This window comes from Phytophthora cinnamomi, assembly GCF_018691715.1.
Source record: "Phytophthora cinnamomi strain GKB4 chromosome Unknown Contig106, whole genome shotgun sequence".
NCBI lineage: Eukaryota > Oomycota > Peronosporomycetes > Peronosporales > Peronosporaceae > Phytophthora > Phytophthora cinnamomi.
In genome coordinates, this window is record NW_027151039.1 from 281,509 (window position 1) to 296,346 (window position 14,838).

Here is a 14,838-nt window from a genome sequence, read left to right on the forward strand (position 1 = left end):
AATCGCACAATTGCAGCCACTTGACGTCTCTTTTTTGCGCCGCTGGCAGCTCGAACCCATGCATGCGCATCACCATGACGCAGCGGAGGGCCGCGACCCGACCAGGCCGCGATGCGCCGCACTATCAGACGAGCGAGCAGCTACCGAGCGTCTGTACACTGTAGCGCAGCACAGCAGGCGGCGCGGGCGGCGGCGGATCATGGCGACCTCGGGGCCGAAGCAGCAGGACGTGACGGAGACGCAGGCGCAGGCGCAGGCCGCGCAGGAGGTCGCGGAGGCCGTGGCGGCCGCGGTCGTGGCGCAGGCGCTCGCGGCGGACGCGGACGAGTCCGTGGCGGCCACGCGCGGCAGCTCCGTGGGCGGGGACAGCGTGCGGACGGAGGACTTGGCGGGGGACGGGGAGCCCTTCGCGGAGGAGAGCAGCACGGCGGCAGAGGTGGACCTGGCGGCGCTGGCGGCGGCGGACGCGGTGATGGAGGCGGAGGAAGAGAGCAGGAGGGCGGCGGCTGCGGCTGTGGCGGCGGAAGAGACGGCGCCCAGTGCCCAAGAGGCCGCGGACGACGTGGACGACTCGGTGGCCGCCACGATCGGCAGCTCCGTGGACGCCGACAGCCTGCAGAGCCTCGAGGACATGGAGAAGAACGACGCGGAGGAGAAGGAGGAGAAGCAGGCGGCAGCAATGGAGATGAACAATGAGGTGGGGACGGGGGGGACGGAGGAGCCCGAGCACGAGGCGGAACACTCGGAGAAGACGCCGCCCAAGAAGTTCTCGTCCATGATCTCGCGCTTCGCGGACCGCGTGGCGTCCAAGACCGGGGCGCACCGCACCGACTCGGCGGCGCAGCTGGAGCTGAAGACGCCCTCGCCGGTGCAGAGCATCGTGAACCACCTGGAAGTTCGCGAAGAGGTCTCGCCGACGACGCACCGCACGCCGTCGGCGGCCAAGCTGGACCTCAGCGGGGCGTCGCCCGTGAAGCACGCGGTGCACCACCTGGAAGCCCACGAGGAAGAGGAGAACCCGTTGGAAAGCCTGAAGGTCCGAACGAAGCGCGACTTCTTCTCGGAGAAGCAGCGCAGCATCTCCGTCAGCCAGGAGAGGGAGAAGTACAATGCGCAGATTGCGCAGCGCGCCAAGGAAGAGGTGGAAGCCAAGTCCCCTGTTAAACGACAGAACCCGGTGGCCAAGAAGAGCTCCGCGATGTCGAGTGTCCGCAACATGGCTAGCCGCTTCGAAAAGAAGGCGGAGCAGTCGCTGGACAACCTGTCCTTCCGCACGGTGCGCAGCTTTTTCCCGACGGAAAAGAGCATTCGTGTCGGCGCCGAGAAGGAGAAGTACGAGCAATTGGAGAAAGAGAAGCAAGCGGCCAAGGAAGCGGAGGAGAAGTTTGCGAAAGAGTCATCATCGTCGGACGTGTTTAGCACCCCTACCAAGCCCAGCGAGACTGCCAGCCTCAATTCCAGCCGCACTCCCGAACCTCACGCCCGGCGATACACGACCACTGATGCTGAAAGCCCGAATGTGCGAGGTATCGCGCATCGGTTTGAAACGCGCGCGAACTCCGTTGTTGCGGCTCCTGTGCGGACTATCGATTCCTTCATCGTTGCGGACAGCGAGGCGAGTGTTCGCGTCTCTGCTGAGAAAGCGAAGTTTGAGAACCACACCAACACGGCCACCCCTACCAAGCGGACTATTGACACTTTCATCGTCGCGGACAGTGAAGCGAGCGTTCGTGTGGCTGCTGAGAAGGCCAAGTTCGAGAACCAGGTTAAGACATCCGCCCCGGCCAAGCGAACCATCGACACATTTATCGTTGCTGACAGTGAGGCGAGCGTTCGCGTGTCTGCCGAAAAGGCAAAGTTTGAGGCCCTGGAGAAACAAGTGTTGACGGCTGCTCCGTCTGTGCGCACAATCGACACTTTCATTGTACCTGAGAGTGAAGCGAGCGTGCGCGTGTCCGCTGAAAAGGCAAAATTTGAGACGCCGGAGAAGCAAGCCAAGGCGACTGTGCGGACTATCGATACTTTCATCGTTCCTGAGAGCGAAGCCAGTGTCCGTGTTTCCGCTGAAAAAGCAAAGTTCGAGACGCCCGAAAAGCTAGTCAAGGCGGCTGTTCGGACCATCGATACTTTCATTGTGCCCGAGGGCGAAGCCAGTGTCCGTGTTTCCGCTGAAAAGGCAAAATTTGAGGCGCCGGAAAAGTTAGTCAAAGCGACTGTGCGGACCATCGATACTTTCATCGTTCCAGAGAACGAAGCTAGTGTTCGTGTGTCAGCGGAGAAGGAAAAGTTCGAGTCACTGGAAATGCAGAATGCTGGTCCCGCTGTTCGAACTATCGATACCTTCATAGTACCGGAGAGCGAGGTAAGCATCCGCGTCGCGGCAGAGAAGGCGAAACTCGAGGCGCTAGAGAAGCAGAAGCAGAAGGAACTTGAGGCACAAGTTGCGATCGAAAACCAAAACCGTGAACGGGCGCAGCTGGCTGCCTCTGAACGTGAGAAGGCTAGCGAGATCAACAAGGGTGTGCAATCCTCCGAAGTGGTCGCGACGGCCGAAGAAGTCCTGAAAACCGAGGAGACTGAGGCTGCGCCGGTGAGCGAGGCGACGGAGGCCGATATGATCGAGCAGGCCAAAGCTGTGGAGGAGACGGAGGTTGCTGAGCAGACCGTAGCCGTGACTAAGACCAAGGTGGCTGAACAGGTTAAAACCGTCGAGCAGGCGGATGTGACGACGGAGACCAACGTGGCTGAGCAGGCTGAAATCGTTTCGGAGACTGATCAGGTCAACGTGGCGGCGGAAATCGAGGTGACTGAGCAGGCGAAAGTCGTGACGGAGACTGAAGCCGTCGAGCAGACCAGCGTCGTAGCGAAGACCACAGACATCGAGAAGGCCGTAGTCATGGCAGAGACCGAGAAGACCGAAGTTGCCGAGCAGACTAAAGTGGTGACGGCGATGGAGGTAGCAGAGCAGAACAAAGTTGTGGCGGAGACCGAAGACGTCGAGAAGGCCAAAGTCGTGACGGAAATCAAAATAGTCGAGCAGGCGAAAGTTGTGACACAGACTGAGGTAGCCGAAGCCGTGACGGAGACGGAAGTGGTCGAACAGACCAAAGTGGTGACCTACACCAAGGTGGCTGAGCAGGCTGAAGACGCCACGGAGATCGAGGTGGACGAGAAGACCGACACTTTAACCGAAACCGAAGTGGTTAAGCAAGCCGACGCCGTGAGGGAGACCGAGACCAAAGTTGTCGAGCAGACCGAAGTCGTGACGGACATTAAGGCCACCGAGCAGGCTAAAGTGGTTGCGGAGATCGAAGCAAAAACAAACGAGGCCGTAGACGTCAACGAGGCAGAGTTGGCTGGTGAGACTGAAGAAATTAAAGGTGAGATAAACGAGGAACTAGCGGTGAGCGAAGTAGTTAAGCAGGTAGAAGAGGTCAAAGACGCTGAAGAAGTCAAGGCAGTGGAAGCAAAGGATGCAGCTACCGAGTCCGAGGAGGCCAAAGTAGCGGTGGCCGAAGTCGTGCAGCAGACCGAGCAGGTGACGACTATCAAGGAGGTCAAGGGTGCCGAGGTAGTGACGACGACCGAGGTGGTGAACGAGACCAAGGAAGTTAGGGTGATAGAGCAGGAAGTAGAAGTAGTGCAGGACACCGAGCAGTCCGAAGTAGTGAAGGAGACCGCGCAGGTGACGACAACCGAGGAAGTGACGGAGGCCGGGCCGGTGATGACGACTGAAGTAGTCGAGGCGGTCGAGGAGACGACGGCCGTGACCGAGACGGCGGGGCAGCACCAGCAGCAGCAAGAGGAGGTGCGGTACGTGCCGGACCTGACCATCCCGGTGGTGGAAGTCACCGTGGAGCACCAGACGTTCGCGGACGTGGTCTCGACGGCGCAGCACGTGCACTGGCTGTCGATGCCGCCGAGTGCCAGCCCCGCCCTCGCGCGCCTGCACACGGTGCTGAACGACCAGGACCCGCTGACGGCGTACGCGCTGTACCCACCACCGTCGTCCCCCACGTCCCAGGACGGCGAGGAGGAGCTGCCACTGCCCCACATCCCGACGTCGGAGCCTCCTGCACCAGTGGATGCCACCACCGAGACGTCCTCGTAGCCGCAATGCAACAGCGACAAGTGCAGTCCGCAACCCAAGCACCAAAACACCGTTAGTAGCGCCGTCATCCACTTGATTTCGAATGGCAGTCTCTGTATGCTCATCCCACTGCTACACTGATGCAAATCCTTGGGCTCATTGTGAGACCTTCCAAGATTCCGATGCAGGCGTCGTCCGTGGCTGACAAGTACGCGTTCCTGGAGCCGTGGTGCTCGGTGCTGCGGGGCCGGTTGGCGGCGGAAGGGCGATTCTCGGACCACTCGGCGCTGGGGGAGTACTGGTGGGTCTCGGTGCGTCCTCCGCCGTCCCTCATGGCCATTCTGGACCGGGAGGCGAGCGACGTCCGACTGCTGCGAGAGGCGCTGGAGCTGCTGAGCCTCGTGGCCGCAGTCGACAATGAAGCCTGGAAGCTGCTGCTGCTGGAGCGCTGCGACCTCAAGCTGGACGACGGAGATGATACATTGGACGGGGAGTTCGCGCCCCGCTTCCTGCTTCGGTTCGACGCCGAGCACCTGCGCTACAGCGCGTTGCTGCCAGCCGCAACCATCCGCCAGTTCTTCTTGCCGCGACCGCCGCTGCATGTCAACAAGACGGCGGAGCACGGCGCGCGCACGAGTGCAGGATACCAAGATGCGCTTTTCACCATTCTCGCCTTCCACCGAGCAGCTGGGGGCCGACAGGAGGCGGTCAACAGGTGGAACACCATCCCGTACGCTCTGCAGTTCACGGACTTGTGGAACCTAGGCCAACCGGTACTGTCGGCACATTTGAGCTCGCTGCTCGTCGCGCTGGACGAGGTGCGCAAGCACAACGAGTGGCTGGCTGGCGGACGTGGAGCTGAGTATCGGCCGCTACTGCTGGACGAGGAGGGGAGCGAGACCCATGGACCACCGACGTGCTGTGAAGACGACGGAACGGCGGACGGACACTACTTCGCGTATGAATTGGAGTCGGTGCAGATGTGCTTCGGCACGATCCCCGTGTCGCGGGACCTCCACAATGTGCTGCTGACGGCGCTGGGGATGCCAAACGTGCTGCTCTCGGAGCTGCAATTGTCGCTGGAGCAGGACGTTGAGGCAGGGTTCTTCCGTCCTGGAGAAGTCCACCCACGCACTCTGGCGGCGCATTATCGTTGTGGTATACTGTTCAACACCATCTTCGGAGGCTGCTCGATCAGTTCAAGACCGAACGATCAGCCACAAGCTGTTCGTCGTAGTGCCATCGACTCGGTTGTCATCCCGATGTTTGGTATGGACGACCAGGCCTTCTCGGGGCTGTGTGCATCGCTCGCGGGTGCGTCTGTGGTGCGGAAACTGACGTTGGGCGGCGTGTTCCGACCTCTTACACCAGCGCAACGAATGTGGCGTTGGCAGTGGTTGGCGTACGCACTCTTCAGCGAAGCTTCACGGTCGTCTATTGAGGAAATCAACTTGATGGGCGTCCAACTCAGCCATGGAGACGTCGACGCGATCGCTGGAGTTCTCGCTGCAAAGGTGCCAGAACCTGGCCAAGCCACCCATGCTGCGGAAGCTGCGTATGCCGAGGGAGGACGAGCTGTCGAGTATGTCTGCGTTCCGAAGGGCACATCGGTTCGCATCAAGGAGTCGGTTTCCAGTCCTAACGACTGCAGCACAATGGAAACCGTGGACGACTTCATGTTCCGCCTATTGCAGAACGACGACGAGAGTGAGTGGGTGAATGTACTGGTGCCTGGGCGTGGTAACGGCGTTATTGCAGCGGAGGACGCTCGGATGATCTCAGATGACGATTCTGAAGCGCTGCTTCAGCCTGGTCGGTCTCCTGATGGGATCACGTCGCTTTCGCTCTCTATCGACAGCAACGCAGAACAAGAAATGCCGGTACTGCTTCGCTTCTTACAGCTCATAGGCGGGTCTCTGCGAAAGCTTTCAATACAAACGGTCGGATCGACTACGTTGGATGTGCACGATATCGTCAAGGCGTGTCCAAAACTGGATCAACTTTTCCTGGACAGCGTGCGAATTGACTTGGATGCACTAATGGGCGAGGTGGAGAAGGGCAACGCGAACGTTCGCTGCCTCGGTCTAGCGTACTGCAACGTGTCCACCGATACCATCACTCGTTTCGCCAAGAAGCTGGGGGACCCTAACAGTGCGCTCGCCAATGGGATGCGCGAGTTGTGCTTGAGCGCTGATAACGAGCAATTCCCCATGACCGACGAAAACGTGGATGCGTTCCTGGACGTGCTGAAGACCAACCACAAGTTGGTTTACCTTGACCTATTGGTGTCGCCGGCGTTGTTTGACAAGCACTCGGCTGCGTTTCAATCCCACCACCAAGAAACACTTTGCATTGAGAAGGAGAAGCTGCCTTTGCCATGCCGCCTGGCGTTTCTGAGTGTCGTTCGCGGCCACGGTACGCCTACAAACGACACATTCCTGCATCTGGACAACCACTTGCTGAAGAACATCTTCGCATTCGCTGCCGTTTCTGCAACGCGCACGGTTTGCCTTCGTTGCGATCACTAAGACCTACTACAGTAGTACTGAGGACTTTACCCCTTTCGCGAGCCCCTTATATTTTGTATTCTATACAAATTCAAGTAATATGAAGTTAAAAGGTCGCATTTTTCGCCCTTTTAGAAAATCACGGTACTACCTCTAGGGATATCCATCTCCTTTCGTTTCACGCAGGACGCCCATGAAGGTGGAGGACGGGCAGGAGGACGCGAGCGCCTCGGTGGCCCCAGCGTCGGCGGGTGAGGCGGCGCTGGCGCAGATGACGCGGCGTTCGCGAGCTGCCTTGAACAGCCCTTTGACTACCAGCCAGCTGGAGTGATTTATAGATCCACAAGGACCCATGAGATGCCTAATCGTATGATGCGATTGACCAAAACTGAAAGCTACGAGACGACGGCAAAAGCACTGTACAACCTAACAGTGCGTCCATGAACCTGTAAAATGCATTACCGCAGGAACAACAAACCGTTCATATGACCTGCCACACTCCTTTTCTCATCTAGCCAGCAGCCACCCCCTCGCGGACACAAGGACTTACAGGCGCCGCTCAATGCAGCCGACAACGACACCGGAGACTGCTTTAGACTGGAAGAGGTCCCCACACGCTTAAATAACGATGACGAGGAAACTAAGGCTACCGATCCTCTCCCTGTCGCACCGATGCAAACAGCACTAAGTGGCTGAACAGGGAACGCCTATAGCGACGGCATTGCTAGCGAGAATGGGCTGTATAACGTCTAATTAGGACAAGAACGCCTAGCGTTTTCAGAGCGATAAAACCATGCGCTTTGTTCACTTTTCCTCAGCGCAACGTACCGAGAGATGCTCAGAGGCTGGACGAACTAGAAGTTACGTGAGAGTTGGAAAGCTGAGGTGGCAGCAGTGGCGTTTGGCGGGTGGTTGGGTCTGGGGGTTGCGATGAGTGTTTTGCCCTTAACAAAAATTAAGGAAGTTTGTATGAATGAATATGGTGCAGAGCAGGTTCGGATGTATTCGAGCTAACATTCGATTTCATGCGTCGTACCGGTAACCGAAAGCGGCAAAGGCGTTTTTTTGCCTGGAACACCGTGTGGTTAGTGGGGTGTCGACTACAAGCCAGCGCGCCAGACAATTCGTCCCTAAAGGCTCTGGGGACTCTTACCAAGGAGGCGAGAACGCCTCTTTTGGCACAGCTAGAAGCGGCCAATCGAACTTTTCGACGGAGGGGATACCTTAGAAGTAGGCCTTAGCAGATGACAGGAAAAGAGGTAACAAATAGGTGACCATGTATGGCATTTATTCAGGCTGCATCAACCGCGATAGATCGGTAGGTGCTAGCGCAACGCGGGTAGTTCCTCAGCTGCTACCTTAGCTTGGTGCCACCAAAGGTGTGCCTAGCGTCGGGGTTGTCAGTATTCAAATCCTAAGATATAGTTACCAAAAAAGTGCATATCAAAAGTCCTACGAAGAACGCGCAAAACGACAACAAGGCAAAATACGACATTGTTCGAATAACAATAGTGTTTCAAGCCAGCCATACTTTAATCAAGTCAGTTTCGTCAGCGATAGAGAGGTAATAATCAGTTATTGTACAAAACGTGCATAAGGATCTGTTGTCGTTATCTCCACCTCGTGTGACCTTCTTGTTACACCACAGCGTAGGTAGATAGTTAGCACAAGTTGATCACCTCAGCGGTTGGGAGAGCCACGGCTAGCAGGGGAGTCTACCAGTGCGAAGCCGTTCAGTGTCGACCAGACTTTACTGGCCTGCACGCATGGCTAGGATAGGGATGGCTGGGAGGAAGCATTATCAGCACTTGTGGTCGGGTGGCCCCACTAGCCGCTTCCTGCTCGTAAACCCGGTTATATGCACCGGACAGCAGAGCCCTTCGCACACTGGCACATGCGAGCCCTGTCGTCCCTCGGCCGAGGAGCTCTAACTACCACAGCCCCCGTGGTCTCTCTCCACGGTCCCGCCGCCCTATTCGAACACTGCCCTCATCTGTGCACGAGCCTGCCTCTGCTCACCTGTCTCAACCGTAACCCTGCGTCGGCTCAACTTGTGTACATTAGTCTTGACCCTCCACTGACCAGTGAAAAATCGCAACTGAGGGTCGAGCCGGCCGACCGCCGCTCGCTGCCCTCCTACTCCCCGTCGATCTACCTCTACTCCTACTGCACGGGCGCCTTCCTAGCCTACTGGACCTCTCCCTCACCGGTACGTCAAGGCCTCACAGCCTCACGTTCCTGCTCTTGATCTCGCCTCGCCTCGCTTGCATACTCTTCGTCCTTGTCCTTCGGCGTGCCGCCCCACGCCTGCGATCTTCTACCGTCGCTATCGCCACTTCAACCTTCCACTGCTTGCTCAACGCCCGTCGGTGGCTGGTGGAACTAACCCGCTGGCTCGCCCTCGTCACCACCCGTATTTTGTTCCACACTACGACCCGATTTGGCCACTTGTCCACCGTACTCGCCTCACGTCAAGTCGATCACCGCCACGCGATCATCTGGCAGTGCTCGTTCGTGGCCTTGCACTACGCGACGAGCCAACCCACTACACGCCATCCCCGGCTCCAAGGTCATCCGCGACCTTGGCAGCATCGTCGTCCTGTTGGTCTCCCTGGCCCCATGCTGTACTCCACTTGGTGCTCGCGCACGTAGCGTCCTGCGCGGTTGCGCACCCTTCGTCGTACTCGCTCCACGATGTACCCAGCAGTCTCCGCTTGCAGGAGTTCGGACATGGGAGGCTGCCAACGTGCACGCCCTCGTCCAGGAAGCGACTTCACCGTTGCTCCCCGTCCATCCTCGACTGTGGCGCCTTCCGTATCAGCACCGGCTTCGCCGTGACCGTCAGCGTCAGGTCCTCGTCGTGCTGCTGTCTCGGCCGACTCGCCGGTTGTAGTATCGCTTGCGACGCAGTTGGTCCTTCGCCAGCGCTGCGTGCGCGGCACTCGTATCTTTTGTGACGTTGTTTACCAGTCTGCGTGACGCCGCTGCTGCGTAGCAGCTCGCTCGGCGCTCGTGATTTCCTTCCCATCATGAGCTCGTTCGGGCTGTATCTGGTAGCTGAGTGCTTGGCGCCATTGTACGCGTACGCCGCGCAGTGTAGCCACTGGTCCCAGTCGTCCTGAGCTTCCGCCACATACATCGCGACCATGTCCTTCCAGGACCAATGGAAGCGTTCCACCAGCCCCAACAAGGCAGGTCTGTAGGGTACAGGCGTAATCTGCTTCGCCTGTAGAGCCTTCACTAACGCGTCCAATACCTTCCCGTTCAGTTCCGGTTCTCCGTCCATGATGACCTCGCGCATGGGGCCGAACACGAACACCAACTTATTCGCGATAAACTTCGCAATATCCTGCGCTGTGTGGTGCGGCACCACTACCACCACAGCGTATCTCGTAGCGTAGTCAATAGCCGCCACTACGTAGTTGCCGTCGGTCGTGACAGGCAAAGGTCCTGCGACATCGAGCGCCCAGCGGTCACCCGCGCTGCCCACGCCCTGACTCCTGAGAGGCGGGATGACCTCCCTCGGCTTCGTCTTCCTCGACCCGCAGTCTCAGCATGACTGCACCCATCTGCGTACGTAGGCCTGCATATCTGGCCACCAATAGTTCCGCGCAACGCGTAAATGGCCCGAATAGATCGAGTCATGCCCTTCCTTCAGAGCCGCGGCCCACAAGGCGGTGGGTAGTACGACCCGCTTCCGTCGCTCTGCACGATGTAGACAATCTCGTCCTCCACCACGATGGCTCTGTCGTGATACTTGCCCTTACGCCGGAGGTTCTTCACCGTGCGATCTCTAGCTTGCTCCCTAAGGACGGCTTGATCAGTCAGCTGCTCCTCGCTGCCTGTTCCGCCCGGTCCACTTACGCCACACCCACTACAGAGTCTACCGGGGCCCGCGAAAGTGCATCAGCAACGACGTTGCTAGTGCCCGGTCTGTAGATAATCATATTCTTGTAATTGTAGCGCCCAGTGGTTCAGCCGCCCTGTCCATTCTTTTGACGTCATCAACCATTTGAGCGCCGCGTGATCCGGCACGAGCTCAAATCTACGACCATACAGGTACGGTCTAAACAGCTTTACCGCCCATACGACCACCGCACATTCTAACTCGGTAATGGTGTATGCCGCCATCGTCTCGGAATTGATCTTAGACGCGTAGGCTATCGGCTGCTCGCCCTGCCCTTGATCTTGGGTCAGCGCGGCCCCGAGCCTCACCTTCGACGCATCCGTAACTAATTTGAACGGCTTCGAAAAGTCTGGGTAGGCCAACAACGGCCTCTGCGTCAACTCCAACGTCAGTCTCTCAAAGGCGGCTTGCTGTGGTTCCGCCCATCGCCACACATCTCCCTTCCGTAGTACTAGCGTCATAGGAGCTGCTTTGCTCGCGAAATCCGGTACGAAACGCCGATAATATCCCGCCATGTGTACGAATCTATTCACTGCTGCGGCGTCTGTCGGGGTTGGGAACCGCACGACGCTGTCCACCAAGCTTGTCATCGGTCGGACGCCTTCAGCATCCAGTTCGTGGCCCAAATAGTTCAATCTCGTCGCCGCGAAAACGCACTTGCTGGCTTTCAACGACAACCCTGCCTTTGCCAGCCGTTCGAACACTACCGCCAGCTGCACGATGTGCTGCGCCACATCGCCCTTAGAAAAGACAATAACATCATCTAAATAGACTAAACAGCTTTGCCATGTTAGCCCTCGTAACACTGCGTTCATCATTCGTTGAAATGTGCCTGGCGCATTTGCCAAGCCGAAGGGCATTCTCACAAATCTGAATAGCCCTCTCCTGGTGATGAATCCGGTCTTGTCTCGGTCCTTCTCGGCTACTGGCACCTGCCAGTACCCAGCATGCAAGTCCAAGCTGGTGAAGCGCCTGGTTCCATGCATGTGGTCCAAGGTGTCATCGATGCGTGGTAAGGGGTAGGCATCTCGCTTAGTGATCGTGTTGTAGTCTATACAGAATCTCACCATGCCGTCCTTGTTTTTCACTAGCACAACAGGAAATCTCCACGCGGCGTTACCCTCTTCGATCACGTCGTCCTTCAGCATCTTCTCCACATGTTCATCTACAATGCTCTGTTCTGCGTGTGAGTGTCGCCGCAGTCTCACTTTGACCGGCGCCTTACTTCCAGTGAAAATCTCGTGCGTTACGCCCAGCTTCGCCATCGGTGGGCATCCACTTCTCGGCTCTAGTAGTTCAGGGTAGTTGCGTAAGAGTTGTAATAGAAGTTCTTTGTCGTGATCGTCCATTTCTCCCAGCACCAAATCGTCTTCGTTGCTCAACGGCGTCTTGTTATGGCGCATGTGTCCAGACATCGCCGCACACGGTCCTGCCGAACACGCCCGTCATCTCGAGTACCTCGACGTCGTTTGCTGTCGGCGTCCACGTACCCAGCGCCTCTCTCCTTGGCAGCCTCACAGATCTGCCTTCGATGTTCATCACTGGCACAACGACCTTGCCTCCGTGCACTGTCGACAAAGTAGGAGCTAGGAACAGGTGTGGCTCTACGCGTCGGGTGGGCACGAACAACCCCACAGTGCCTTCGGGCGCGGCCACTCCTAACTCCGCATTATGACAAGTCCATGTCCGCACTCGCGCTGTCCGCACTAGTCGTACTCTTGCTGCTCGCCCTGGGTGCCTACTACCGCTTGAGCACTGGAACGGCACGATCTTCTTCGTGTCGTCCTCGTGCCATTTCATCTCACACGAGATGAAGTCGATCTTGACTCCCTTCCTGAGCATCCAGTCCTCACCCAAGAGGAATTCCTCCGTCGCGCCCTCGACGATTAGCGCGTCGACCTCCATGGTCTGTTCGTACTGCGTACGAAACTTGAACCCCCATGCGCCCAGCACGCGGGATACCACGGCCGTGAACCCCTCTACGTAGTCTAACGGAGGTAGTTTGTGCTGCTTCTCGCCGTACTGCCGCCATTTTTCGCCGGCCACACTGTATTGTGCGCCCGTGTCGGGCTTGATCCGCCGCTGCTCGCCCTGGACTCTTACCACCGCCGTCGGTAACGTACTTACCGTCGGCGCCTGTACTGAGGGCAGTTGACCAACGCGCATCGGCCGGTACTGCTGGTCCATCTTCTCCACACGGGAGCACGCGTACACCCTGCCACTGTGGTACACGTACTGCCGTGTATCGCTCTTTTGTCGCCTTCCGAATCCGCCCTCTCGTAGTACTTGGAAGCGTAAAGCCAATTGCTTCGGCCTCCTCGCGGCTCAAAATTCTCCCCGTGTCGGCTCCGTGTCGTCGATACGCCTCCTCGACAGCTCGGTAAGCCACCGCTGGTTGCGTTAGCTTTGCCAGCGCTTCTCGCATCTCACGTTGTTCGTTGGCTCTCGCCTTGCGCAGGCGCTTCTCCGAACGTCGCCTCGCCCTGGAACGCTCCAGCGCTGTGTCACTCGCGCCATCCACCGGTCGTGATGCTGGTGCCTTGCCCGCTTCTTGCCTGCGAGTTGACACCACCGTCGTCGCCATTCCATTCTCCGCCAGTTCGGCCGCCAGCCCTTCGTGCTCAGCGCGCCGTTCTCGACGCTCCTTGATATGCGCAAGCCGCTTCTGCCGCTTGTGGAGCTGCCGCTCCGCTTCCATCTTCTTGCCCATGCTCCATGTCGTCGCTCACTGACTCCGCCTCGACGCCAGCGAATGTCACACGTCGCTGTGTCGGCTCTTTGACGCCACTAACCTCGGCGGCTGCCGGAGAGGCCACCAGCACCTGCCGTCCGGCACCGTCCCCAGACCTCCGCCGTTCCTCCCGTCGCCTTCTGGGGTCGGTGCGTGGCACGCCATCCCCAGACCGCATCTCCCCATCGTCTTTACCGCGGATGCGTTCGTTCGCGTCGTTCACGGCACCATCCCCAGACTCAAAGTCCGCTTGCCATGATCCTCGTTGTCTGCGCCCGTGTCTCCCTCGTCTTCGTTATCCGCCGTCGCTGGCAGCGCGTCCTTGCCGTTGCCCAGGCCGCTGCCTCGCCGTCTTACCCGGTCCAGTGCCTGCGAGCAGTAAGGCCGGGGACCTTACGCTCGCGGGCCGTTTCCCGACTCTTCCGTGGTGTTCTCTGTCGCGCCAGCCACCGCACCCGTGCCACTCGGTTGAAGGTCCGCCTCCTTCAGATCACAGAACCGGACAAAGTGCCCAAGTCGTCCACAGTAGTAGCACTCCGTGCCAGGCCGAGGAGTGAACTCGCGCCTTGGCTGTTCTCGTCGTTGAACGAAGCGCTGCTGGTTGAGCAGCCTTCCTTCGCGTGTCGCGAGCGCTGGGTCCGACACCCCGCCACTCGCTGCTGGTGCTCCGCTGCCATAACTGCCCTCAACCTTCAGCGCCTTTGCAGGACGCCTCGGGTTCTGGTCTCCAACTGGTGCTGGCCGCTTTCCTCGCGCTGCGAACTGGTCACTGCTAGCCGTCCGAAATTTTGAACCGTCTCCCTGGCTGCTGCGTGTCCCTACCGGTACCAGCTGGAAACAGGGTGCTATCGCCTTCCACCATTCTGCACTGGCTTTTCCGGCGCTCACCTGACGGCCTTCGGTGTCGTACCTAGGCGGCGTGACCGCCGTGCCCCACATGGGTCCGTAGCCAGTCACCACACTTCCGAAGTTCCCTGTCAGTCCCGACTGCTCCTGGCCGCCAGTCCTCGTCGCGGCGCCCACCCCGGGCCCGCGCCCGCTTGACGTCTCGCGCTCGTCCCAGCGCGACATCGCCGTCTCCAACCCGACGCCGTACCCCTCACCATACTCGCTGATGTGAGGCGACGCCAAGTTCATTGCTTCGTCCAACGTTTGAGGCCTGTGCCCTCGTACGTGGGTGGTGCCCTCGGGGCTGCTCATCCCCTTCAGGAAGGCGTTCACCAACCAGTCTTCTCCGACGTCGCCGCGCTCCCCGATCTCGCGCAACGACTGCGCGTATTCGACAAGCCGCTCGCCTCTCATCTGCCGTCTCGCGTTGAGCAAGTCGACCACTTCCGGGCTAGTGCGTTGTGTAGTGGGTCTAACTTGACTCACTACTTTTGCTTACACGTTGCGCAACGTGTATGAGGAAGCGTAAGTACTTAGTAATTACTTAGGTTAATTATATTTGAATACACAAATATAAGTTAAGTAAGAAAGGATTCCAAGTGACTTAGATTAGGTAAATGCGAACTATATTGTTTGTAAATTGATCTTCCTCTAAAATCTGCTAAAACTGTTTATCATCTATGAAAGGGGTTGACAGCGGCTGGCTGTCAGAGCC

The 14,838-nt window shown here is 58.4% G+C and overlaps 4 protein-coding genes across 4 annotated transcripts; 2 read left to right on the forward strand and 2 right to left on the reverse strand.

Moving 5' to 3' along the window:
- Window positions 1-199: 199 nt before the first annotated feature.
- On the forward strand, window positions 200-4,111 carry IUM83_17383 (uncharacterized protein; the record flags this gene model as incomplete). The annotated part of the gene is made up of 1 exon (XM_067942336.1): window positions 200-4,111. The coding sequence occupies one exon, from the start codon at window positions 200-202 to the stop codon at window positions 4,109-4,111; it is 3,912 nt and encodes a 1,303-aa protein (XP_067782525.1).
- Window positions 4,112-4,272: 161 nt separating this feature from the next.
- Window positions 4,273-6,618, forward strand: IUM83_17384 (uncharacterized protein; the record flags this gene model as incomplete). Its single annotated transcript, XM_067942337.1, has 1 exon — window positions 4,273-6,618. The coding sequence occupies one exon, from the start codon at window positions 4,273-4,275 to the stop codon at window positions 6,616-6,618; it is 2,346 nt and encodes a 781-aa protein (XP_067782471.1).
- Window positions 6,619-9,370: 2,752 nt separating this feature from the next.
- Window positions 9,371-13,214, reverse strand: IUM83_17385 (Enzymatic Polyprotein; the record flags this gene model as incomplete). Its single annotated transcript, XM_067942338.1, has 3 exons — window positions 9,371-10,129; window positions 12,221-12,691; window positions 12,741-13,214. 3 exons carry the CDS (start codon window positions 13,212-13,214, stop codon window positions 9,371-9,373), a joined length of 1,704 nt encoding a protein of 567 aa, XP_067782520.1.
- Window positions 13,215-13,628: 414 nt separating this feature from the next.
- Window positions 13,629-14,537, reverse strand: IUM83_17386 (Retrovirus Polyprotein; the record flags this gene model as incomplete). The annotated part of the gene is made up of 1 exon (XM_067942339.1): window positions 13,629-14,537. One exon carries the CDS (start codon window positions 14,535-14,537, stop codon window positions 13,629-13,631), a length of 909 nt encoding a protein of 302 aa, XP_067782521.1.
- Between the last annotated feature and the right edge of the window lie 301 nt (window positions 14,538-14,838).